At 44.0% G+C, this 26714-nt stretch overlaps 1 protein-coding gene across 1 annotated transcript in view; it reads left to right on the forward strand.

Annotated features, from left to right (window-relative positions):
- PC (pyruvate carboxylase) overlaps positions 1-24418 on the forward strand; it is a 525492-nt gene extending 501074 nt beyond the window's left edge. Inside the window, exons 18-21 of the mRNA XM_088442518.1 lie at positions 8004-8183; positions 11591-11836; positions 12224-12364; positions 20074-24418. Of these exons, the coding sequence (XP_088298644.1) occupies positions 8004-8183; positions 11591-11836; positions 12224-12364; positions 20074-20322 (816 nt within the window). The 3' untranslated portion in view covers positions 20323-24418. The remainder of the gene's footprint in view (positions 1-8003; positions 8184-11590; positions 11837-12223; positions 12365-20073) is intronic.
- Positions 24419-26714: the final 2296 nt, after the last annotated feature.

Consider the following 26714-nt stretch of genomic DNA (forward strand, 5'->3'; position numbering starts at 1 on the left):
GCCATAAGTGTCTAGTAACCATTTTCCAGGAATTCTTCAGGGTGGTTGCCTTCCTCCATCTCCGGTGACCCCACAAAGCGCACATTATTGTGTTGAAGACGTCCATCCGCATCTGATCATTTCCGTTGCTCAGCAGCCATTTCAGAGTCCAGAGTACAAACCTGCTCCTTTAGTGGAAATACAGACTCTTCCAATATAAAGATGTGCGTTTTAGCCTCACCAACCCTTTCATGGACAGGACAGACTGCTCTCCGCCAATCCGATCCATAATGTGCTTTTCACTGGCACTTACGACATCTAACACCTGTTGAAGGGCAATCTCAGATGGTACAAGCACAGTAAAAGCCATACCAGGCGTAGATAAAGTGTAGGGGGGATAATGAGAATCTTCTACTGGAGGTTGAGGAACTGGAGCAAGCACAGGAGCTCATTCAGACCCGCTCGCTAAGATGCATACTCTCGCTGCTGCCGATGGTTTGCAGTGTGTATGCATTGTGTGTATACATCGCAGTGCGCATACCTTAGCGAAAGTTCACAATGCATTCGCTCGCTGCGCATAGACAGCCCAGCAGAGTGAGTGACAGGGGAAGCCGTTTGTAGGTGGTAACAGGGGCTGGCCATTAAAAACGGAGTGGAGGTGCAAACGCAGGCGTGCCTAAGCATCTCAATGGCGTTTTAGAGGTGTGCATAATTATAAGACAGCATCATAGTACACGTCACCTGGTTTGTTTTTACACTGAAGTGCTTGCGGCAAGGTATGGTCAACCTCAAGCGCTGCGATAGCATCCAATGTAACCCGATGTACCGATGATTGCATACACTTCCTGGACATGACGTGCACAAGTGGGCGTCTTAAAACAGGCTGGTGGGTGTCTGCATACACTATGTGATCGCTCTCTAAGAAATACTGGGGAAGCTAATGCATTGCTGTGCGATTGCACTGCCTACGCAATTTTCATACACATCGTGCGAGCGGCTCTGAATCAGGCCCACAGTGCTCTAATTTAGCAGCTGCGGAAGTATGGTTAAATTTCCCCATTGTGATTGCCCCAGAGGCAAATCGTAAAAACAGAAGCATAGGAGTATGTAGCAGTGAAGGGGTTAATGTACTCAGGAGCTGCAGCTGCAAGTGAGGGAGAATTCTAATCTGACAACAGGACTCCACACAGCCAGCAATAAGCCCTACAGTCCAGGAGAGAGAGAGGAGGTTGAAGCAGTAAGGTATTAATGCAGTGGAGACTAGGAGAAGGTAAGAAAATTTGGCAGTCAGACCTGTCACTGCTGACAACCGCCACCACGGTAGTACAAGCAAGCAGACCTGGTACACACAGGCTCTGCTGTTATTCCGCCTGTTCGGGGGCTCCCTGGTGCTTGGAGCTGGCCTAAAATGCACCGACACAATCACACCACATCTTATCCCATTGGTAGGCTACAAGGAACTCCACTTGGCAGAGTGCAGGATGTCAGGACAGAATGAAGTTGCTGGTGAGCTCGCCAGCATGCGTGCTACTCCATATTCGCCGTGGCCACACCCCCACACTTCTCGCTGTTTAGTAGGCTCTGGAGCAAGATCATTTCAAAACATAAACTCACTTGAACTTTACCCACTGATGTCAGGGTATAGGGTTCTTTTTTTTAAGCTGCTTTGGTTGCTCGGTGTGGGTTGCATTGGCTTCCCTGTCTAGTGAGTGTACATAGCATCAGGCTCCAGTAGGAAAACACCTGCCGTTTGGTAACCCATTTCCTATGACATTGCATAGAGTCCTGAACAGCAGTCCCCATATGGTGAAATCTGAGGCCAGGCTTTGTGTGACTTCAGTTTTCAACTGTATAATGACTAAATGGTGAACTCCCCAATTAGCATATTGTGATCCGTCTATGACCCAACACCAGAGTATTGAGAATATTGTGAGTTTTCTTAATTTGGGTCTAACCACCATAAATAGCTCAGTAGTTTGCACAGTTAGAAGTCACATTTACCATTCATTTCTAGATAGAATTGGAAATCCTAGCGTATTTTGAGCCCCTATAATTACGTTCATTTTAATTAACACTCACTGACAGCTTCCCATGTTAAATGAATTGGCTGCTGTTGCTAATAGCTTGGGAAGGAGCAATGATAGATGAGTAAAAAGACTAGATCTTAACACCCATGTAGATTAAGACCCAGCATAATTAAAAAGCTGTTCTCATAATCAACCAGCATGATAAACCCTCTGCTGTCAATGGGGCTTTCAGGGGGATTGTAGCATCACAGGAGGAAAGAATATTTGGAACCATCCCTGAGTCATGTGATGCTTAAGTATGAAGTTCCTGCCTCCTTATCCTGGTAATCCTCTCTTGGAAAATCTATATAATGGAGAGAAGTGTTGGTAGAATTATTTAAGGCTGCAAAACATAACATGGGCATGAATAATATATATTGTACCTGTATTGATCTTATCTAAAAAGCAGAAGGTGTTTAGTCTTTATAGAGTAAATAAATTGCTTCAAATTTAATAATTTCTTCATCAGGGTCCACAGGGATACCAGGGGACAATGTGGTTGGAGTGATCCAAGCACCAAACAGTTAAAGCTTTTAGCTCCCAGGATGTCTCAGGTCCTCTTCCACATATACCCCGGCCACAGGTATTCTGTTTTTCATTTGGTGCTGCAGGATTCAGACGCACCTTTAAAACAGGGGGACTGCTTAGGCAGTCCCAAGCTTTAATTATGTTTTATTTTTTATTTCTATGTTTTAGACTTAGCAGTACTGAGCGTCTTAATAGACGACTCCGTCTACCTCTGGCGGGCTGTAACACCAGTAACAGGTCTGGTGATTTCGGCGGGTCTTAGCAGCGACACAGGGGCCTAGACTGCAACCGGACGCACAGAGATGTCAGGTAAGATGATTCCTTGCTTTCAGGGAATCGCGCGCTGCAGTTCTGCTTCCGGCGCTGGAGCTGCACCCGGAAGCCGCTGCAGTGACGGCCCGGGCCGTCCGCTCCCACTCTAGACCACCGGGGCCTTATCTGACAAGTTTGAGTAGTTGATTCAGGGTCCAGTGCAACTAATTTACATATGCATTGTATGTGACTGTTTGCTAGCTGCTGTTTTGATACTGCCTTTTATTTGTGAGTGTCAGTTAGAACTATCACTATTTTTTCTCCTCATCCCTCTGTTACAGGTGGGTGGCTTTTTTTTTTTATCTGTACTTCACATTTACTAGATATTTATGAAGGCTGTCACATTACATTGCGTTATTACCTTATAATTGATATGCCAAAGGTTAAAGGGAAACAGGAGGTTGAGGCCCCTGTGCTGGTTTCATGTAAATCCTGTTTTGAAGGCTTGTCCCCTCAGGACTTTATACAGCATGGTTTGTGTGCTGTCTGTTATAAAGAACCACCTCACCAATCCAGTCTACCAGCCCCTGTACTTGAGACATCTTGGGTGCCCTCCTTGTTTCAGGTGATGATGCAGCTAATGGATCGTTTAGCTACTCATATGCTTCTTTCTTTAGTAGGATACCCACAGCTCTTTCAGCACGCTATGTTTGCCCCTTTCCCCCCCATACATCCTTCTTGGTTGGATGTTTATGTCCACTCAAGTCAGAGTATGGTTCAGTCGGCTGTGGCGAATAGACCGGTAGTCACTAAGGCGCCTAAGCGGACGTTATCTTTTAATCAGTCTGCTCAGCATGTAGATTCAGACGCATCATCGGAGGAATCAGGTGATGCGCCAGGTTCTTCTCCACGGTCTATCTCTGGAGAGTAGGATCATCCTTCTACAGTGGATGTCCCTTCTTTGGTGAGGGTGGTCAAGTCAATCCTAGATATACAGGATGATGAGCCAGCTCCTAGACAGGAAGGCTCCAGTGTTTAAACACCAGAAGTGGTAAAGGCTGAGTTTTTTTTAAATCTGAGCAGCTTGATGCAAGTAGTCCGCAAATTGAAGAACTTATGGAAGAGGCATGGAGTAACCCGGTTAAACGGTTCCATGTTGAGAAAAGATTAACATCTTTGTATCCTTTCCCACCTACTGAATGTACTAAGTGGGAAATGCCTCCTACTGTGAATGCTCATGTGACACATTTAGTCAGGAGTGCTACGTTACCTATTACGTCAGCATCTTCTCTTAAAGATCCTACAGATAGAAAAATGTAAACATGTCTTAAAGCAGTATTTTCTGGCGCTGGTACTCGACCAGCTATGGTTGGGGCTTGGGTATCCAAGGATGTTGAAGAATGGACAGGTGCATTGGAAGATACTCTACCGAATGCTACTAGAGAACAGCTGACATATATCTCACACATACGGGAATCGGCCTCCTATTTGGGAGAAGCTGCAGTAGATGTTGGGCTCCTAGCTTCTAAGGCATCAGCAGCCTCAGTTGTGACTCATGGAGCCCTTTGGTTAAGGTCTTGAAAAGCAGATACGGGGTCAAAGAAGGCTCTGGAATCCTTACTTGTTTTGGAAATATACTTTTTGGAGCAGAATTAGATAAGATAGTGGCTACTCAGGTCTGCCATCAACAGCTACATTAAAATCTAGGCAGTCTTCTTTTCGGTCCTTCCATCCTCTGGGATGAGCAAAAGGACAGTCTTCCTCAAGACCGTCCTAGTTCTTGCAGGACCACCAAGCAGCAAACTAAGAGGTCCTGGCCAGCCAGACGTCAGCTTCTAAGCCAGGTGACAAACCCTTTGCTTGATTGGGTGGGCCGCCTCCTGGAGGATTCCAGGGTGGGAGACCGACTTCTTCAATTTGTGGACTACTGGCATCAAACAACAACAGACACTTGGGTCTGAGAAGTGGTCTCTCAGAAGTGGTCTCTCAGGGGTATGCCCTCACTTTCCAGAGGTGCCCTCCCCAAAAGTTTTTTGTACAATTTCCATATCAGATCTTATCAAGGCCTTGGCCATCCAGGAAGCCATTTACTCCCTGCTGAGGGCAGGGGTGATCGTCCCTGGTTCAACAAGGAAGAGGTTATTATTCCAATCTATTTTTGGTTCAGAAACCAAATGGGTCTCATCGCCCTATTCTAAATCTGAAAACCCTCAACAAGTTTATCCATGTACCCGAGTTCTGTATGGAGAATCTTCGATCAGTTATTTTGGCAATTGAACCAGGGGATTTTATGGCTTCCCTGGACATTCAGGAGGCATATCTGTATGTACCTATTACACCATCCCACCAACAATTTCTTCGGTTTGCTCTCCTGCAGCAACATTTCCAATTTCAGGCACTGCCCTTTGGCCTATCAACGGCCCATCGGGTCTTCACCAAAAATAATGGCCGTTATTACTGCCTACCTCAGAATACAGCTATACTTGGACTCGACCTTTTGGCACAGTCTCCAGCTGTTTTACAACACCATCTCCAACTGACCATTGCCTGCCTACAGACACACGGCTGGATCATCAATTGGACGAAATCCTCTCTTTCTCCAACACAGCGGATGGTATATCTAGGGGCACTTCTGGATTCTCAGGCAAAAAAGGGTGTTTCTGCCAAGATTGCGGCCCTATCATTGCGAGTACGCAAATTGCAACGCAATAGAAGGTTATCCATTCTATCAGCGATGCAGGTCTTGGGGTCAATGGTATCCGCCTTCGACATGGTGGAATATGCTCAATTACACTCCAGGCCTCTGCAGCAATTTATTCTCTCCCATTACCCGTTAGAACGGACAGTATCATCTAATACGGTCCCAGAGGATCCTTCTCACTCCAGAGGTTCGTCTCTCTCTCTCTCTCATGCTGGCTACAAAAGGATCATCTGGACAAAGGTCGCCCATTCTGGATTCCAAATTAGGTGCTTCTCCCCACGGACGCTAGTCTTCGCGGATGGGGCTGGTGACAGGTCATCACACCTTTCAGGGAAAATGGACAAATCGGGAAAGTCAACTGCCCATAAACATTCTGGAGCTTCGAGCAGTATACAAAGCACTTAACATGGCACAGGACCTGTTCCAGGGCAGGCCGGTCCAGATCTAGTCCGGCAATGCGACCAAAGTAGCCTATCTCAGTCATCAAGGAGGCACACAAAGTCACGCAGTCATGAAGAAAGTGGCAAACATTCTGATCTGGGCAGAATGTAATTTTCTGGCTATCTATGCAATATTCATTGCGGGAGTCCTCAACTGGGAAGCAGATTTCTTAAGTCATCAGGACATACACGCTGGAGAGTGGTATCTCCGCCCGGGGGTTTTTCAACTCCTCGTGAACAAACCAGACGTAGACTTCATGGCCTCACGTCACAATCACAAGGTCCCCAGGTACGAGTCCAGGACCAGAGACCCTTCAGCCGCATTTGTAGACTCACTGGCCGTGAGATGGGACTTCAAGCTGGCGTATCTTTCCTCCGATTTCCCTCCTCCCAAGGGTCCTCGGGAAACTCAAGCAGGAAGGCTGAACTGTGATACCAGTAGCTACTGCTTGGCCCAGACGCCATTGGTTCACCGACATACGGAATCTATCCATAGACATTCCATTTCCTCTTCCTCTATGGCCGGATCTGTTATCGCAGGGTCTCTGCCTACATCTGGACTTAGCCCATCTGTATTTGACGGCGTGGCTCTTGAGTCTTCCATCTTGAGAGCCAAAGGTTTCTCCAGCTCTGTGATTCAAACGATGCTTAGAGCACAAAAATCTTCCTCTGCACGCATCTATTACAGAGTTTGGCATTCTTTTGGTCAGTGGTGTTCCTATAGAAAGTATGACCCTAAGATTTTTAGGGTTTCCTGAGTACTTAGACATCGGTCTGCGCCTGCCCATCCTGAGAGTACAGGTTTCTGCATTGTCAGTTTGGTTCCAGTAAAGGATTGCTTCTTTTCCTGGATGTTAGAACTTTTTTACAGGGCGTTCTCCGAGTTCAGCCACCCTTTGTCCCACCGGTGACACCGTGGGATTTTCCCTGGTTCTCAAGGGGCTGCAAGTTCCCCCATTTGAACCTCTGGACTCAATAGATTTGAAATTTTGAAATGGTTGATAGTGAAGACCCTTTTTCTCCTCACTATCTCTTCTGCACACGGAGTCTCTGATTTGGCAGCGCTCTCTTGTCGCTCCCCCTTTTTGATTTTTCACCAGGATAGAGCTGTTCTCTGTACACAGACGGGTTACCTTCCTATGGTAGTGTCCCATTTTCATGTGAATGAAGAGATTGTGGCTCCAACTTTTCAGTCTTCAGACCTTTCTGTAGGTGAAGCCTCCCGGGATGTGGTTCGTGCTCTCCGTATCTATGTGGATCGTACAAACTATTTAAGAAAATTAGACACTCTCTTTCTGTTATATGGTTTTCACAAATGAGGATGGTCCAGCTAGCAAACCCACTCTGACTCGATTGTTACGTATGACTATCTCTCAGGTGTATACACGGGCTGATCTCTCTGTTCCAAACACGGTGACAGCACATTCTACTCTACCATCGTGGGCGTTTTGTCGTGGTGCCTCTGCTGAGCAATTATGCAAGGCAGCCAAGTGGACTTCTGTCCACACTTTTCTTAAGTTTTATGCCTTTGATACTTTTGCCTCTTAGAATGCTTCCTTTGGGCGGCGGGTTCTCCTTTCTGTTCAGGAGCGTCCCCACCCTTAGGGGAACTGCTTTAGGTCATCCCCATGGTATCCCTGTTGATCCCTATGGACCCTGAAGAAGAAAATAAGTTATGGTAGACTTACCTTTTGTTAACTCTTTTTCTTCGTAGTCTATAGGGTCCACAGGGCACCCACTCTGACACACCTGACTGCATTGGGTAATTTGTCTATGAGTTTTTCTGGTGTATGATTGTTCTTCCTTCTCCACTTTCCTTCTCCTGCCTTGGGCTTGTTTACAAAACTGAATGCTTGTGGCCGTGGGTGAGGTATATGTGGAGGTGGACCTGGGGCATCCTGGGAGCTAAAAGCTTAACTGTTTGGTGCCTGGATCGCTCCAACAACATTATCCCCATGGTATCCCTGTGGACCCTATGGACTTCAAAGAAAGAGTTATGGTAGACTTACCTTTGTTACTATTTCCTGTTGTTTTTAGGTAACACCCTCATCCAAAATAGTTGGGGACCTGGCACAGTTCATGGTGCACAATGGGCTGACACGTGAAGAGGTTGAGTCTGCGGCAGATGAACTCTCTTTCCCGCTGTCTGTGGTGGAATATCTGCAGGGTTACATCGGCATTCCTCATGGTGGATTCCCAGAGCCTTTACGCTCCAAGGTAAATGCTACTTTCCATTACAGTTCCTAACCGTGAAAACTGCAGTGTTTCTAGCCCTCCCAAGTGGTAGCTCTCTGGGCACTCTGTGTTTTCTCCTTCCATCACTTACAGAGATGGATAAACTAATAAATGCATAGCTTTATGTACATATTTTTGTGCAGGTGTCTATGTGTAAACCTATCCATAATGAAAAATTTAAATTATGGTGACATAGGCATAAAAAGAAACAAGATGGACCTAAAATTTGGGGTGTAGAGAGCTATATGGATCTACACACAATTACAGATTAGTAAGGCACCAGTGTCTTGTAGCTCCATACTACAGCAGCACAACCTACCAGTACATGCCACATTAGGTCTGCAGGGACACTTTTATTTGCTGGAGGAAGACCATAGTATTCCCATCCTGAGTCACGTGACAGATTAGTAATGTGCAGGGGATGTGATGTACAGAGGAAGGGTGGTGGTAAGAAAGTTTTTGATATAAAGGTGACTAATGGTTGGGATTTTATTCTTATACTAGGAGAATAAATGTTACTACAGGGGTGACAGGGTAATGCAGAGTTTCGCAACTCGAGTCCTGAGGGACGGATATGGTATTAAAGATTGACATTCAGAATGGACATTAAGTGGACAAGCAATATGTCGACATTCACATATTAAGCATTTCTACACCAGAATGTCGACTTTTTGCATATTTTTGCCCTAACCCTAAAAACAACACAAAAATGTACTGTTGACATTCTGTTTTCAAATGTTGAATATTGACAATATGAACATGTCGACATATGTGTATATTGACATTTGACTGTTGACATTCAGAACCTGTTAACATTCTGAATCCCCTTAGGGATCCATGGGAGTAATTGGGAAGAAATGTTATTACAGAGGTTGGGGGGTAATGTGTTACATGGGAGTAGTGGGGAAGAAATGTTACTACAGAGGTTAGGGAGTAATGGGGAAGAAATGTTACTACAGAGGAGAGGGGGTAATTTGTTACTTGGGAAGGATGGGGAAGAAATGTTACTACAAAGGTGAGGGGGTAAATTGTTACATGGGAAGGATGGGGAAGAAATGTTACTATAAAGGAGAGTGGGTAATGTGTTGCATGAGAGTAATGGGGAATAAATGTTACTACAAAGGTGATGGGGTAATGTGTTGCATGAGAGTGACGCAAATACATTTTACTACAGAGATGAGGGGGTAATGTGTTATTTGGGATTAATGGGGAAGACCTGTTACTATAAAGGTAAGGGGGTAATGTGTTGCATGGGAGTAATGGGGAAGAATTCTTACAAAGGTGATGGGGTAATGTGCTACATGGGAGTAATGGGGAAGAATTGTTACTACAAAGGTGATCGGGCAATATGTTACATGGGAATAATGGGGATGAAATGTTACTACAGAGGTTAGAGGGTAATGTGTTGCATGGGAGTAATGGGGATGAAATGTTACTACAGAGGTTAGAGGGTAATGTGTTGCATGGGAGTAATGGGGATGAAATGTTACTACAGAGGATAGGGGGTAATGTGTTTCATGGGAGTAATGGGGAAGAAATGTTAGTGCAAAGGAGAGGGGGTAATTTGTAAAGGTGCCCACACACATACCGATCTGCACACGATCCCACGATGTGTGCGATTTCCCCTGAACTCTCCCCCGGCAGCTCCTACACACGATTTGGAGTAAAAAGCATAAGATCTATCGTGCGTCTTAACTTTTTTTTTTTTTTTTCCCAGTGCATTTTGTCCCAGATTGTCAGATCTGCCCTACTGCACGGCAGATCGTGAGTTAGGACTCACGATTTCCTCACGATTTGGCCATATTTTACACGATCTGTCATCACGATTCGTCGGAATCGGCCAGATCATGTAAAATATCGTTATGTGTGTGGGCACCTTTACATTGGAGGGATGTGGAAGAAATTTTATTACAGAGGAGAGGGGTAAAGTATTAAATGGGAGGTATGGGGAAGAAATGTTACTACAAAGGCGAAGAGGTAATGTGTTGCATGAGAGGGACAGAGAATAAATTTTACTATAGAGATGAGGGATTAATGTGTTACTTGGGAGGGATGGGCAAGAAATGTTACTACAAAGGTGAAGTGGTTATGTGATACATGGGAGGGATGAGGAAGAAATGTTACTACATGTGTTGCATGGGAGTAATGGGGGAAGAAATGTTATTACATGTGTTACATGGGAGCAATGGGGAAAAATTGTTACCAAAAAGGTCAGGGGGTAACATGTTGCATGGGAGTAATGGGGAAGAAATGTTACTACAAATGAGAAGGGGTAATGTGTTACATATATGTGGCATGCCTATGTTTTGTGTTCAACTGCGGCTGTATCTGCATGCAAAATGCTATGTTACAGTGTCACTGACACTGTAACGTAGCATTTCACATGCAGATACACCCTCAGCCGCACACTGAATATAGGCATGCCACATATCATTTTAATAAGCAGAAGCTGCTTGTGTGTTCTGTTTTCACGGCTGTGCGAATAAGTAGCATTTGAAGTGAAAAAGTTGCACAAAAAGACGCTCGGCGCTCCTGCGTTGTGTAACGTGACTTGTAGTGCACGGAGGATAGTTGTATGTAGACACATCTGTATGTGGGAGGGATGGGAATGAAATGTTACTACAGGACTGAGGAGGTAATGAGCTTTATTCCTAGGTGCATACAGCCGTGTCTGCCTCTCATACTAAAGCCACAACTGATTACTTTAAACTGAGCCTTTAGCCGGCCGCACCATCAAAACTTGCACCTGCTCTATGGCATATACACAGCTCTTGCCTCCAAATTTGTTCTGTCTCTCTTTGCGGCAACCATTGGGACGCATGCGCAGTGCGATTCGGTTGCGTGCACAGTACTTCATACATCCGCCAATTGCATATATATCGGCATTGTATGCACCTCCGTATCAGGCCCAGTTTGTTACAGCAGAGGTTACCAAGCTTTTTTGAATCACGGCGCACTAGAGTATCAGCATTTTTCCACGGCACCCCCTAGGCCAAAAGTTTCTTTTTGAGAAATTCAGCAAAAATGATTAAGTAAATTGTACTTACTGATCATTCATACGGTTATGTGGTGGACAGGATTGTGCTCCTGTTTATATTATACACATCTTATGATCGGCAGCCACCAGCACTGGTTTTGCCTCTCACCGGGACAATAAATAGTTTAATTTTGTCCTGGGCCAACAACTGGTGGCACCCCTGCCTGGGTGGGTTGTGTTACAGGGGAGGGAAGTGTAGGCGTGAGGTCGGTTAGATTAGCAGACAACCAAAATTATTACACTCTTCTGATTTCATGATTAAATGCTAAGAGGAGGAAGATATTTATCCATCAGTTCATACAGTTTAACAGCAGTTCCCTAAAGTAATACTGTATGTTATCACCATACACAGGTTTTGAAGGACCTGCCACGTATTGAGGGTAGACCTGGAGCCACTTTATCACCCATGGACTTCTCCAAACTGGAAGAAGGATTGAAGAGCAAATATGATGATATCACTACAGAGGATATAATGTCCGCTGCCATGTATCCCAAAGTATTTGAGGAGTACAAGGACTTTAACACTCAGTTTGGTCCTGTGGAATGTCTCAACACACGCCTCTTCCTGGAGGGACCCAAGATTGCAGAGGAGTTTGAGGTAGGTGCTACTGTAAAGAAAGTTTTGAAAATATCATGTTTACTTCAAATACATGGTTCAATCCAAATTCTTTATTATGTTTGATTAGGGTAAATATAGAAGTATAAAAACAATGAGGAAGTCAATGTAATTACAACGACAAATTGACTACAATGAAAAGTAATAATGCAGATGTGTGTACAGAGCAGTCATTTTTGTTATTGTGTAAAGTACTGTTCCACATGCAGTGTATAATGAAGGGATGTATGGTGGGTAAGTCTCTGACTAGATTCAGTGTGTACAGTATGTGGAATGAAGAGAAGACCATGTAGCACAAACTTGTTGGTGATTATTTTTATTTTTTTTTGTAATTAATTTTTGTTTTGGTTTTTCTAATACATTTCTCAGGTGGAATTGGAAAGAGGAAAAACATTGCACATTAAAGCTCTTGCTTTGGGAGATCTGAACAAGGCCGGCCAAAGGGAAGTCTTCTTTGAGCTCAATGGTCAACTCCGCGCCCTGCTTGTGAAAGACACACAGGCCATGAAGGTAAGGCTTACCCCACTGTGTTGTGTTCTAAAGAATTGCTCACTGTATGGTGAGCAGAGAAATGGAAATTGGTGGAGAACTGGAAATGTCCGGTGTCTGTAGGAAAGCAGCAAACAAAATGCTGATTCTGCACAAGGATATATTACTACATTATCATGCATCTTGTTAGTGATTTTATTACTTATGCTTGGTGAAAATTAGGCATAATACATTTGATGTCAACTTTTACCTACTGTATGGCCTATATACCACTTCAATATGGTGAATCTTATTAGGAAAAGTTACATCACTGTAGTAAACACGCACAACACTTCGGCACAACTTTTAGATCACCTTGCAGCTGCTACAGTATACTACCAGAGTTCTTCCTTCTTCTTCAGGGTCCATAGGGATTCACAAGGATACCATAGGGGGGGGGGGTGTGGTTGGAGTGATCTGTGCACCAAACAGTTAAAGCTTTAGCTCCCAGGATGCACTGGTCCCCCTCCACATATACCCAGCCAAAGGCAGATCAGTTTTACGTTTGGTACTGGAAGGACCGGCCGCACCTTTAGAACAGGGGGACTGCTTAGGCAGCCCCAAGCTTTATTTATTTGAGCAAGCAGCAAGGCGTCCTAATGGGCGCCTGTGCTGCTGCTCCAACTACCTCCGCCATTGCCGCAACACCTGTGAGTGGTCCGGCGGCGGGCACCAGCGGGGCTCTGCTAGCCGCTCCATTGGGGAAGCAGGGCTGCAGCCGGTCCCCACTTGTGGGGAATCGCGTTTTGTGCAGTCCTTGCCTCCAGTGATGGAGACCTGCCGGAGGACGCTGCAGTGGGGCGACTGATTTGTCCGCTCCCCCACTAGACCGCTAGTGCAGTTAAAACCTGGTGTCTTAGACCACGTAGAGGCCAGCGGCACCTGGCGGGTGATGCAGCAGCAGGGAGGTAGGCTCTTCCCAGGCAGCCCCTCCCCCAACCCAGAGCGCCATCCCTCACAAAAGGGTTCCCGCCTCTGAGCTGCTCCTCCTCCTCACCCTCCTCCCTATATGAGTCTCTCAGCAGCCATTATTCAGAGCTTTTCTGAATCTACAGGTCTCAGGAGATTTGGGTCCAGTTTCCCTGTATACCTCTCCCTGGGGCCAGGTTATACAGCGCACTAATCCTACCAACCCTTGGAGGCTTGAGTAGTTGATTCAGTGCCCATTATAAGTACAGTATATTTATAGGTATATTTATATGCATTGTATGTGACTTGTGCTAGCTTTGCTGTTGTGATATACTGTCTTAAAACTTTCTGACTGTCCATTATATCTATCCCTGCTGCTCTTGTTTACCCTCAACTACCAGGTGTCTAAGGGTTCATTAATACTTCACATTTACTTGTATTTGTGAAGGGTGTCTCACTGCATTACTAGCCATACATTGATTGTGTGCTGCTGGCTGGTTATTACTTTGTCTTCTAAGGGTAAACAGGAGCCTTAAGCCACTATGCTGGTTAATTGCAGATCCTGTTCAGCAGGTTTGTCCCCTCAGGATTTCCTTTAGGATGGTCTGTGTGCTATTTGTTTTGAACCACCTCCCCAGTCCCCACCGTACCAGCCCTGTCCAGGAGCCACCTTGGGTGTCCTCCTTATCCCAGGTTATGATGCAGATAGTGGACCGCTTATCAGCCCCCTGCTGCCTCCACCATGGGGTACCCACAGCTATTACAGCCTACTATGTTGGAACCCCCTATGCATCCTCCTTGGATGGAGGTTTATGCCCACTCAGTTCAGAATATGGCTCAATTTTGAGCTGTCTCTGGGGGTCATTCAGACCCGGTCGCAACCGTTGAGCGCTTGCAACCGGGTCGATGTTCCCCCACTGGGCATGCGCACGTCAGAGCTGGCTCCGGCATGCGCTTGCGCGAGACCGGCGACGGGCGCTCTGTCGCTAGGGGTCTCGCACCAAAGGGGGCAAGCTGTCGATGGTGAGTGACAGCTCGCTCCGTTTGGGAGGCGGGCATGGGGCGTGGCCGGCCAAACTGAGGCGTTCCCGAAGGTACGCTTGCCGTTTGGGGGCAGCCCCACTGACATCAGCAGTGATGTCAGTGGGGAGCTTCCTGCTTGATCAGAGCAGGAAGCTCCCTGGGGCTTGCGAGTGCCGAGACCCAACCTTAGGGTCTCGTCGCAAGCCCCAATGGTCGCGATGGTCTTGACCATCGCGACCATCACTCTGGTCGGTCGCTAGAGCTGTGGGTGGTAACCCACAGCTTAGCGATCGACCAAGAGGCGGCACTACAAGATGCAAGCGACCACCCTCATTTAGAGCGACCGCTTGCATCTAAGGACCGCCTCTGAATGAGGTCCTGTGTTTGCTAAAAGAAGAGAGAGTGCAAAGTATGCGTTTTTGCTGTTTCCCTTGGTTTCAATGCATTTTTGCAAAAAACGAGCATTTGCTGTTTTCTCTTAAACGCAACATGGGAGAAATACCATTTTACATCACTTTTGTGGGCCTTGACCTTCAACACATTGTGTGAAATTTTGTTTCAAATCAGTCTACTCGCTTTCTGAGGCTATTATTCGGCCGGCTATAACCGCAGCCTGGATAGCTAAGGCCATCGAATGATGGACAGAAGCACTGGAAGACAGCCTGCCATCACACACTACCAGGGAACAACTAGCCTTCATTACCCATATTCAGGAAGTGGCCTCTTATTTGGGAGAAGCTGCGTTGGATACTGGACTTCTTGCATCTACAACCTCGACAGTTGCCGGCTGGGTCCTTTGGCTATGGTTCTGGAAAGCAGACATGGAATCCAAGAAGGCCCTCAAATCCTTACCCTTCTCTGGAGACAGGCTATTCGGCGCGGAGTTGGACAAAATCGTGGCTACTGTGGCAGCTTCAAAATCTGCCTTTCTGCCATCCGCATCTGTCCCTAAGCCTAGGCCGGCCTCTTCTCTGTCTGTTTTCCCTCAGGGTAAGGCAAAAGGTCAGTCCTTTCCTAGGCAGTCTAGTTCTCACAAGACCGCCAAGCCGCGAGCCAAGTCTTGGTCGGCCAGACGTCCAGCTTCCAAGTCTGACGACAAACAAACCCTCTGCCTGATGGGACGGGCCTCCTCCTGGTTTATCCCAGCATGGGACGCCGACTTCATCGATTTGCCGACTCTTGGCGTCAAACAACAGACACCTGGGTCTGAGAGGTGGTCTCTCTGGTACGCTCTCACCTTTCTAAAGCGTCGTTCCATCCCCCCTCAGATATTTTTTTGTACAGGTCCCCATCAGACCCTATCAAGGCCCTGGCCCTCCAGGAAGCCATTTGCTCCCTGTTGAGTTCAGGTATGATAATACCGGTTCCTTTGGGTCATCAAGGAACTGGTTTTTATTCCACTCTTTTTGATTCAGAAGCCCAACGGGTCTCATAGGCCTATTCCGAGTCTCAAATCCCTCAACAAATTTATCAGAGTGCCAAAGTTCTGCATGGAAACTCTACGATCAAATGTCCTGGCTGTGGATCCTGGATATTTCATGGTTTCTCTGGACATTCAGGATGAATACCTGCATGTGCCTATTACTCCAACCCACGAACGGTCCCTATGGTTTGCTGTTCTAGAGCAACATTATCAGTTTCAATGGTGGCCCACCTCAGATGTCATGGAGTCAGAATCCTGCCATACCTAGACAACCTCTTAATCTTGGCACAGTCACCGGCTGTGTTACAACGCTATCTCCAGCTGACCGTGGACTGCCTGCAAACACATGGCTGGCTCGTCAATTGGAAAAAGTCCTTCCTCTTTCTGACAGAGCGAATGGTACATCTGGGGGGATCCTGGATTCTCAAATACAGGGGATCTTTCTGCCAGTGGTCAAAATTTCGGCATAGTTGGAGAGTAACCATTCACTCAGCGATGCAGATTTCGGTTCCATGGTCTAAATTAAAGTCTGACAATGCGACTGCTGTAGCCTACCTCAACCATCAGGGAGGTACGCGAAGTCAGGCTGCCATGCAGGAAGTGGTAAACATCCCCGGAGTCCTCAACTGGGAAGCGGACTTCCTAAGCCGTGAGGACATGCACGCTGGAGAGTGGGCTCTCCACCCGGATGTCTTTCAACTCCTCGTGGACAGATGGGGCCTACCAGAAGTAGACCTCATGGACTAATGTCACAACCACAAGGTCCCCAGATACGGGGCCAAGACCAGATACCCCTCAGCCACCTTCATGGACGCTCTGCCAGTTGGGACTTCAATCTCGCATACCTCTTTTTTTTTTTTTTTTCAGATCTCTCTCCTTCCGAGGGTTTTTCGAAAGTTCAAACAAGAAGGCGATACTAATAGCCCCAGCCTGGCCCAGGTGCCATTGGTTCACCGACCTAAGGAGTCTCTCCATAGACACTCCTTTACCACTTCCTTTACGGCAGGATCTATTAGTGCAGGGCCCTTGCCTGCTCCCAGACCTACGTCATCCGTTTTTGATGGCGTGGCTCTTGAGTCATCCATCTTAAGAGCCAAGGATTTCTCTCGCTCTGTGGTCCAGACGATGCTCAGTGCACGTAAGCCTTCCTCAGCCCACATCTATTACAGAGTTTGGCACTCTTACTTTCAATGGTGCTCCCCCAGAGCATACGCCTATACAGTTCTTGGGGTTTCCGGGGTGCTAGCCTTTCTCCAGGCTTGGTTAGACCTCGGCCTCCCTTAGAGTTGAGATTTCTGCATTATCAGTCTGGTTCCAGCGAAGGATCGCTCCCCTGTCTGCTGTTAGAACATTTTGGTATCCCGGTTCCACTTAAATGAAGAGATTGTGGTTCTGGCCTACCAGTCCTTGGAGATCTCTGCAGGTGAAGCCTCTCTGGTTGTGGTTTGTGTTCATAGGATCTACGTTGATCGTACCAAATCCATGAGGAAATCTGATTCTCATTTTGTGTTGTATGGCTTTCAAAACAGACTCTGGTTCGTTGGCTCTGCATGACAATCTCTTTGGCCTATACGCAAGCTGGTCATCCTGTTCCAAATAGGACTACAGCACATTCTACTCGGACTGTGGGACCCTCGTGGGTGGCTCGACATGGTGCTTCTGCTGAATAATTGTGCAAGGCGGCCACATGGTCTTCCATCCACACCTTTCTCAGATACTATGCCTTTGACACCTTGGCCTCTAAGGATGCTTCCTTTGGACGTCTGATTCTCTTTTCTGCTCAGGAGCATCCCCACCCTTAGGGGAAACTGCTTTAGGAAAACCCCATGGTATCCCTGTGCATCTCTTAAGGACCCTGAAGAAGAAATTAAGAGTTATGGTTGACTTACCTTTGGTTAACTCTATTTCTTCGAAGTCCACAGGGTGCCCACCCAGACGCACTTGGCTTCATTGGGTATTTTCCTTTTAGTTATGGATTCCCTCATCTTTTGTGAGTGTTTCTTGTGTACATTGTTCTTCCTTCTCCTCGCTCCTGCCTTTGCCTTGTTTACAAAACTGATCTGCCTTTGGCAGGGGGCGGGGTATACAGTATGTGGAGGAGGATCAGTGCATCTTGGGAGCTAAAGCTTTAATTGTTTGGTACCCGGATCACTCCAACCACACACCCCATGGTATCCCTGTGGATTTCAAAGAAATAGAGTTGAGAAAGGTAAGTCTACAATAACTCTTGATTTCTAAAATAAGAATTTCCAGCACAAACACGAGTTATGTAATGGCTGAAGATCAGTTGAAAGCTGTTCAGCAGTTCAGAAACTGAATAAACACCCAAATGCAATTGAGAACCTGAATAAACACCCAAATGCGGTTGAAAACTTGAATAAATACCCAAATGCGGTTGAGAACCTGAATAAATAGCCAAATGCGGTTCAGAATCTGAATAAACACCCAGATGCTGGTAAAAATGACACTATTTAAAGTGTAGTCCAGAGGTCCTTAAGGCACATTAACAGTCTGGATTTTAAGAATATACTGTACATGCTTAACCACAGGTGACTTAATTAGTACCTCGGTCATTTTGATTTAACCACCTGTGCTCTACCATGGATACAGTGGGGCAAAAAAGTATTTGGACAGCCACCGATTGTGCAAGTTGTTGCACTTTAAAAGATGAGAGAGGTCTGTAATTTCGATCATAGGTACACTTCAACTGTGAGAGACAGAATCAGAACAAAAGATTCTGGAAATCACATTGTATGTTTTTGAAACAATTTATTTGTATATTCTTGCGGAAAATAAATATTTGGACAATCAAAAAGTTTAACTCAATACTTTGTAAAGTAACCTAGGTTGGCAATTACAGAAGTCAAACGTTTCCTGTAGTTCTTAACCAGGTTTGCACACACTGCAGCAGGTATTTTGGCCCACTCTTCATTGCAGATCTTCTCTAGACGTGTCATGTTTTGGGGCTGTCGTCGGGCAACACAGACTTTCAACTCCCTCCCACAGATTTTCTATTGGGTTGAGGTCTGGAGACTGGCTAGGCCAATCCAGGACCTTGAAATGCTTCTTACGAAGCCATTCCTTAGTTGCCCGAGCGGTGTGTTTGGGGGTCATTGTCATGCTGGAAGACCTAGCCACGTTGCATCTTCAATGCTCTTACTGAGGGAAGGAGGTTTTTTCCCCAAAATGTCACGATACATGGCCCCATTCATGCTCTCCGTAATACGGATAAGTCGTCCTGTCCCCTTTGCAGAAAAGCATCCCGAAAGCATGATGTTTCCACCCCCATGCTTCACAGTGGGTATGGTGTTTTTGGGATGCCACTCATCATTCTTCTCCCTCCAAACACGGCGTGTGGAGTTTATACCAAAAAGTTCTATATTGGTCTCATCTGACCACATGAGATTCTCCCAATCTTCCTTTGGATCATCCATATGGTCATGGGCAAACTTTAGATGGGCATGGAAATGTGCTGGCTTAAGCAGGGGGACCTTTCGGGTGCTGCAGGATTTGAATTCATGACGACGTAGTGTGTTACTAATGGTAACCTTTGTGACTGTGGTCCCAGCTCTCTTGAGGTCATTGACCAGGTCCCCCCATGTAGTTCTGGGCTGATCCCTCACCGTTCTCAAGATCATTGATACCCCACGAGGTGAGATCTTGCATGGAGCCCCTGGTCGAGGGAGATTGTCAGTGATCTTGTATTTCTTCCATTTTTTAATAATTGCGCCAACAGTTGATCTCTTCTCACCAAGCTGTTTGTCTATTGTCGAGTAGCTCATCCCAGCCTTGTGCAGGTATACAATTTTGTCTCTGGTGTCTTTAGACAGCTCTCTGGTCTTGGCCATGGTGGAGAGGTTGCAGTCTGACTGTTTGAGGGTGTGGACAGGTGTCTTTTATACAGTTAACCAGTTCAAACAGGTGCCATTAATACAGGTAACGAGTGGAGGATAGATGAGAAGTAACAGGTCTGTGAAAGCCAGAATTCTTGCTGGTTGGTAGGTGTCCAAATATTTATTTTCCTCAAGAACATACAAATAAATTGTTTTAAAAATCATACAATGTGAGTTCCGGAATTTTTTGTTCTGAGTCTGTCTCACAGTTAAAGTGTACATATGATGGAAATTACAGACCTCTCTCATCTTTTAAAGTGCAGCAACTTGCACAATCTGTGGCTGTCCAAAAACTTTTTTGCCCCACTGTATCTCCAAAACTTGAACAGTTGGAGTGCCTTGAGGACTATGTTTGGAAACCTCTGGTGTAGTCAGTGGTTTGTTTGTTTTATAAATATTCTTCCATTTTTTTTTTCACTGAATTTTTGTCTCTGCCTTTGCAGGAGATGCATTTCCACCCCAAGGCTCTAAAAGATGTGAAGGGCCAAATTGGAGCCCCCATGCCAGGAAAGGTGATTGACATTAAAGTGAAAGAAGGACAGAAAATTGAGAAGGGGCAGCCGCTGTGTGTGCTCAGTGCCATGAAAATGGAGACCTTGGTCAATTCTCCAGTCTCTGGAACAATCAAGAAAATTTATGTGAAACTCGACATGCATCTAGAGGGAGAAGATCTTGTTCTAGAAGTTGAATAAATTGTTAGTTAAGATGGGACAGTCCTACTGGAAGAGGGTTTTGGTGAATTTGCTGGCTTTCTCTCCCACTTGTGAGTGGGGGAGGGTCTGCTCGTCGTCCCATGTCTGCTGATTGTCTTCAATGTAACTAATGCAATGCTTAAATGTGCTTTTAAAGTCTAGATGGAATACTAGATTTAGTTTTTGTTTTGGAAGAGGGCCTTAATGCAAAATAACTTGCTAGATGCCACATTTAAATAGTATTTGCTGAGCTCCTTTCAGTCGGACATTATGGAAATTACTTACTAGTCTGTATTGTGTCCAGGGTTTTATACTACATGAAGATTGGAGTTTATTGTGGAGGCTGCTCGCTAGCTGTAAAGTATTCAGATGTCACATGACCTATAAACATCATTAGTTTTATTATTCACAGGTGCACAGTAAATAACTGAATTACACCAACCACTTCAGTGGTACCAGTTCAATGAAATGGATTCTAAATGTACAAGATAGGCTAGAACTTCCTCATGCCTAATGTCTCCTGCTGCACTCACTGAATGACTGCTATGTGTAGTTGCTGGAGTGTGTGCAAGCTGTCATGGTACAGCATATGTCCTGTAGTAGTGTACTGTACATATCTGATCTATTCTCAGCCCTGCTATTGATCAGTATGCTCATTCTCTCCTTCCTTTCTTATTTTGGCCACTGTCCACCTCCTATGAAATCAAAGCGCTCTCCTACATTTCAGTGAAGACCGTTTGTTTTGACCGTTGGCCACAATAGCACAAAGCTCTACTGGGTACAGCATGAAGTCAGTTTAACATTGTTGCCATCCAACAGTACCGCGCTCTCAGCTTTTCTAACAAGAAAATCGAGAATGGAAAATATTTTTACACGTGTGTAGCCCAATTCATCATATACATTTCTCTGTATACATATACATTTATATTTTTTTGGTAATCTCTACTTTTTTGCATTTATCTTCTGACTTTGACAAGTGCAGCTGTAGCAATAAAACTGCACTAAGATTTTTACGCTATATTTTGGTGTTCTTTGCTTGTGATTTTTGTTTCATGTATGAATAGCCACATGTATCTTGTCTCTGTGGCTGAATGGTGCCTTCGCAACTTTGGATTGTACTGTAGTAATACCAATTGTCTTTTTACATCGTCTTTGTTTGTCATAATTGTAGCTAGGAGTCTTTACTAATTGGCGATGCCATCTGTGTTGTCAGGATATTTTATACCTGGATGTAAACCCATATGTTGCATTGCACCTGTGTAATTGAACTAATATTAGATTATGCAAGAACAATTCCTTAAACTTGAACCTGTTTTGTGCATAGAAGATTATAAGACATCACACTCAAAGTATCTACCTACAGTAGGCCCCAAATTATACACAGTGGTTGACTAGAATTGGCGTAAATGTACTACTAAAGGACAATGTACCACATTAGACTTTTACTATTTTCTGTGTATTTGATTTTGCTCTTGTTACTAGAGCCACTCCTAATTTGTAATAAGCGCTACAATTAATCTTGGGTTTACCATTAAAATGCCATATAACATAGTAACGCCATATAACATAGTAACGCCATATAACATAGTAGGCAGTTATTATGTTTGGGTCTTGAACATTCACAAATTGATTGGTTTCTTTAGATCTGTAAGAAATAGGAAATGTAATTTGTTAGGTTATTCCATTACTGGCCAATGTCTATCGCAGAAAGGTTACGTGTTGTCCTTGTCACTGTGAACAGAGGTTAATTTTTTTATGTGCAAGAAGCAATTACGCTATTGCTCGCCCCCTTGCAGTTGCCTGAATAAAGATGGCTCCTGTCATGCTAACAAACCTAATCACAGTCCCTTCCGAGAGCTTACAGCATTTTGCCATTCGGCAGATGCTAAGTTTGTCATAGGGCTGTCATCTTTTAAAATTACTTACACAGACATACTTTGTCTCTCATGTCTATGTCAGGAAAATAAACAAGACTTTTATTAGATGCAAATACTGCTCCATCATGTTTTTTTTTCCTGATTGTTAAAGAGATTAACATGGCCTAATTTTGCTGCCCCACAGCAATACAGATACATATTAATTAATTTAGGGCAGCATCTGTGCATTGTGGGTAAATTCTAGACATTTAAGGGTTACCAGCTGCCTCCTTGGGCTACCCCTGGTCAGGCGTTCCTTTTGGCGCTGCCTATTTTTAGACACTTATCACCTATTCTCCCTCACCTCGTTAACTATTCATAGAGGCTGGGAACAGTTAGAAGCTATGAGATGTGCTCTGATTTAAGACTCCATTCTGTACCCTTTTTTTCACCTTGACTTTTTTCCACTTAGCAACCCAAGCGAATACATACAGTGCTCATCTCCAACACATTATCCCTCTTACTGTACAGGAAGCATTTGACATATACATGCTTGTATTATGTGCAAGTAAACGTCTTTTATGCTTTATTCACATGTTAATCATGTCTCTGCTCTAGTTTACAAAGATTATGGAAGTAGAGGTCTCTTCTACATTGTTTAGTTATTTGCATCTTGTTTTGTCAAAATAAAGTGTAGCACAATTCTAACCAACACAGTTAATTTGCTCCCCTTTGCCACCTACGATATAATATATGTTGAGCCTTCTAGTGGAGATTATTATTGTAATTCTATTATGATTGGTCAGTTATTCCTCCACGTTGTGCTCCTGGATATGTGACCAAGGTAAAGCATTTGCTAAGTGCTCCCTGCTGAGCCCATGTGAGGTGTATATTTGTGCCTGTCATGAGTCTGCGGAGGAGCACTTTGTTTGATGGTCTGGCCTATTAGTGTCTGAGGTACAGTGAACTGTGCACGAACCCAGCAGCGTAGTCGCACAGTGACCAATGTTATGTCTGATTCTGGGCTGCTGCTACGGATAAATCATTCTAACTTTGTGTAGTTGTTTCTAATACCTGTATAGTAGCCTCTCATTACACCGAATATATGTGCCTCCAGCATGGACACATTACTGTACAAGTGCTACATACACCGATATCTCTCACATTTCCACAAGAACACTGTCTTCATCTTTTGATTTTTAATATACACTTTCACACATTTTCCATTTATGCTGCATTAGGGTCCATACTTTCTTTCCATCAAGCCTGACTGTGATTTCTGGGGAAAGCTTCTACTTCCAAATCAGCCAGCTTACCGCTGGTAGGATATCTGTGTTACTACTTTTAATGAAGCCTGTTTACCTGCATGAAAAACCAGCTATGTAACATTAGTGCATATGTACGAGAGGTTGCGTATGCATAAGACAAGCATTTGCTGTAATAAGAACACTGAATTCTATGTCCATTCATAAAAGATTAATTTGTTTTTTAGGTTTAATAATTCAAAGGATCTGTCATAACACAGCAGCAAGTGTTCTCTATTTAGGTTACTTTCAAACCACCGTGTAATTTGTGTATAAAAATGCTGAATTACAGGGGTAGTTTCACAGTGAGTGACTGGGCTGCAGCAGGTATCTTTCACAGATGTCCCCACACTTACAGAATGGAGAATGGAGGTAGACCGATACACGAATGTTGGAACAGGGTCGAATGGATCTTACAGAAAGGATATTGGGGGCTTTCTTATGCTCTCTGACAAATAAATGTGGTCTTTGGTAACTATTGGCCAGTTTTTCTCTAAGTGTATCCCGACAACAAGATGGTTGAGGCACTAATCAATGTTTTCTTGCTAAATCCTAGAGGCTTATTAATGCATTTAATGTAGTAGAAATATAAAAAGACAAAACTCCTCTGATCTCCACTTTGTATGTTGAGTATTGACATGTCTCATAATGAATCTCGTAAACATATTTAATTAGTGAGTAGCCATTATTGGTGATCATTGTAACACCGAATCATTTCTTATTGTGGACCATTAACACTGTCCGTCTTAAATTGTGAGACCAGTATTTTATATTTTCTTGTTTACAGCACTAACTGGATAGTCTGCTTATTTCTCTGGGGATAGGGAATTGACAAAAATAAAAATAAGATGGTAAAAGTCTCATTTTTGCCTTTGGACACCTTGTTATGGATGTGACTTATTTTTAGCATTTGTCATATAAATAAATATAAGTAAATATCCAATTTGTGTATCTTTTATATTGATCTATATTAATTTGTTTACGGTCATTTCTATGAAATATTTCAAACATAATATGTACGACCAATGGTCGCTCTTAAAAGTATATTAAACACCACACAATGTCATGCATAGACTGTTTGTGCACCATAAAGCTCCTACACAACACTGCTCTACTTTCTTCTACTACTACTTTCTCCTATTAACATAAATATTGCAGATCAATGGCTCGGCTCCATTGTACAGCCTTGTTGTGCCTGTGGTCAGCAGGCAGGGGGCGTTGCAATCACCATAGATGGTGTTAGGCTGTCCACCACCATGTTCTAGCATACTGGCAATACTGCACCACTGTGAGATGCATGCGGCTCCCATTCCATGTACAAGGCAGCATGAAGAGTAAGATACCTACTGTACTAAATTGTCCTGCAGTTGGGACAATTCCCCAAATTCAGGACGACCTCTAAAAGAGTGTACTGCATTCTCCTGTTATTGCAGATTTGACTATCTTCCTCCATCACCCTACAGACACAAATGAATTCTCCCCTGTACTTGCCAGAATGTTTTCCTGTAGATGAGTACGAGCATATTCAATTTGTTGAACTATCTCAATTCCCCGATCCCCGGAAATCTGAGCCATAGATGTATGGGGCCACATTAGTCTCAGAGCTCTATATCCTTTGCTATACACTAAGACAGCTACCTAATTCTATTGTTTCCAGATTACCATTGCTTGATTACTGCCCGGTCCGGTTTGACCAGACAATTTGGTCCTCATAAAAGAAAACAAAATTATAATGGGAAAAAATTATAAAAATGTCTGTCTTTTAAATCTTTTAGACTCTTTTCCTACTATTCTTTGTAACCCACAAGAGTGTACTTATGTATATATTTCAGTGTCTATGTCCGCTGGGACTTTATGCCACCTCTGGCCTTAGAGAAATGGCTCTTACTTGGTGCAATACAAACCCTAACTAACTCCCTTGTATGCAATGCCCACAGGTAACTACACATCTACATATGGATACATAACTACATTTGGAAACCTAATGTAAAGAAGGGGTTAAACTCCCCTCACAATGCATCATTATTACATGCACATTGCCTGTAGTCTTTCTACAAGAAACCCACTTAATCCTGCAGGACAGCCATCTCCTTAGATGTATCCTGATATTATTAAGGCATTTTGATTAATGAAATTTCTATATGACTCCCAATCTATTGCTAAATCTCCGTATATTATAGTTTACTTCAGGGGCATCGTACCCTAATAAGCCTGTTCACTATGTATGGCTCTAACCCTGAGCAGGGGGCTCATGTGAATAATATATTTCAATTGTGATGCCTAAAAAGAGGCATCTCATCATATCTGGTGACTTCTATATGCCTTTTAACACTCTGTTAGATATATCACATGAAGCCTTGTACCTGTGGTAGATGCCTTGGGATTTGTGAAACCCGGTATATGGGATTATTCCTTATTCTGTGATGTACATTACTACTATTAACCTTATTATTGGACACAGAGAAAAAAGGGGACTCTTGTTTGGGGCACTCTAATTCTAGTGTTTTGATTTATTTAAAACTTAACTTTTAATACATCCTGTCTTAAAAAAGAGAAGATTTATCAATCCAATTTAGGAAAAAACACATAAACAAGAAAAAGTAAGACACACAATTTGATATAAAAAAGTATTAAATAAGAATAGTGTCCTAGTATCTTCTAGTACCTGTCACGACTCGTATATAACCTAGTATCAAAAAACGTCTGTTAATTGTATTTATCACACTTTTTATGTAAGAGATATATTTTCAAGAAATGGTGTTGTAGAGCACATTCATTGACATCATTTATCCCTCTGTTGCACTAATTTACGTAGTAGATGCTGCACGGTGGCAGATCATAAACACTAGAACTCTTTTGTAGGTATGTAATATATGCTGCACAGAGGCAGACTGAAACAGAGGAATTTGTCAAAAAATCACATTATTAAACATACTCATTGACACCATCAATCCCTCCAGTGCAAGAATTTGCATGATAGATGCAGCAAGGTGGCAGCTCGTAAACAATAAATAAACAATGGAAAAATTCTCTTGTGGTTATGTAGTATGCGTTGCATGGAGGCAAACTACAACCAATAGCTCAACCTCTTATTAAAATATGCATTGAATAAGACAGGTCGATGATTAAAGAGTTTTTGGCAATGATTGTATATAGTCAGATATGAAAAGCATACACACTTAAATGGGATAGGGATCTGCTGTTGATTATTTGCCCATCGGCAGAGAATAAT

Source organism: Taudactylus pleione, unplaced genomic scaffold, assembly GCF_031769625.1.
Source record: "Taudactylus pleione unplaced genomic scaffold, aTauple2 ptg000313l, whole genome shotgun sequence".
Taxonomy (NCBI): Eukaryota; Metazoa; Chordata; class Amphibia; order Anura; family Myobatrachidae; genus Taudactylus; species Taudactylus pleione.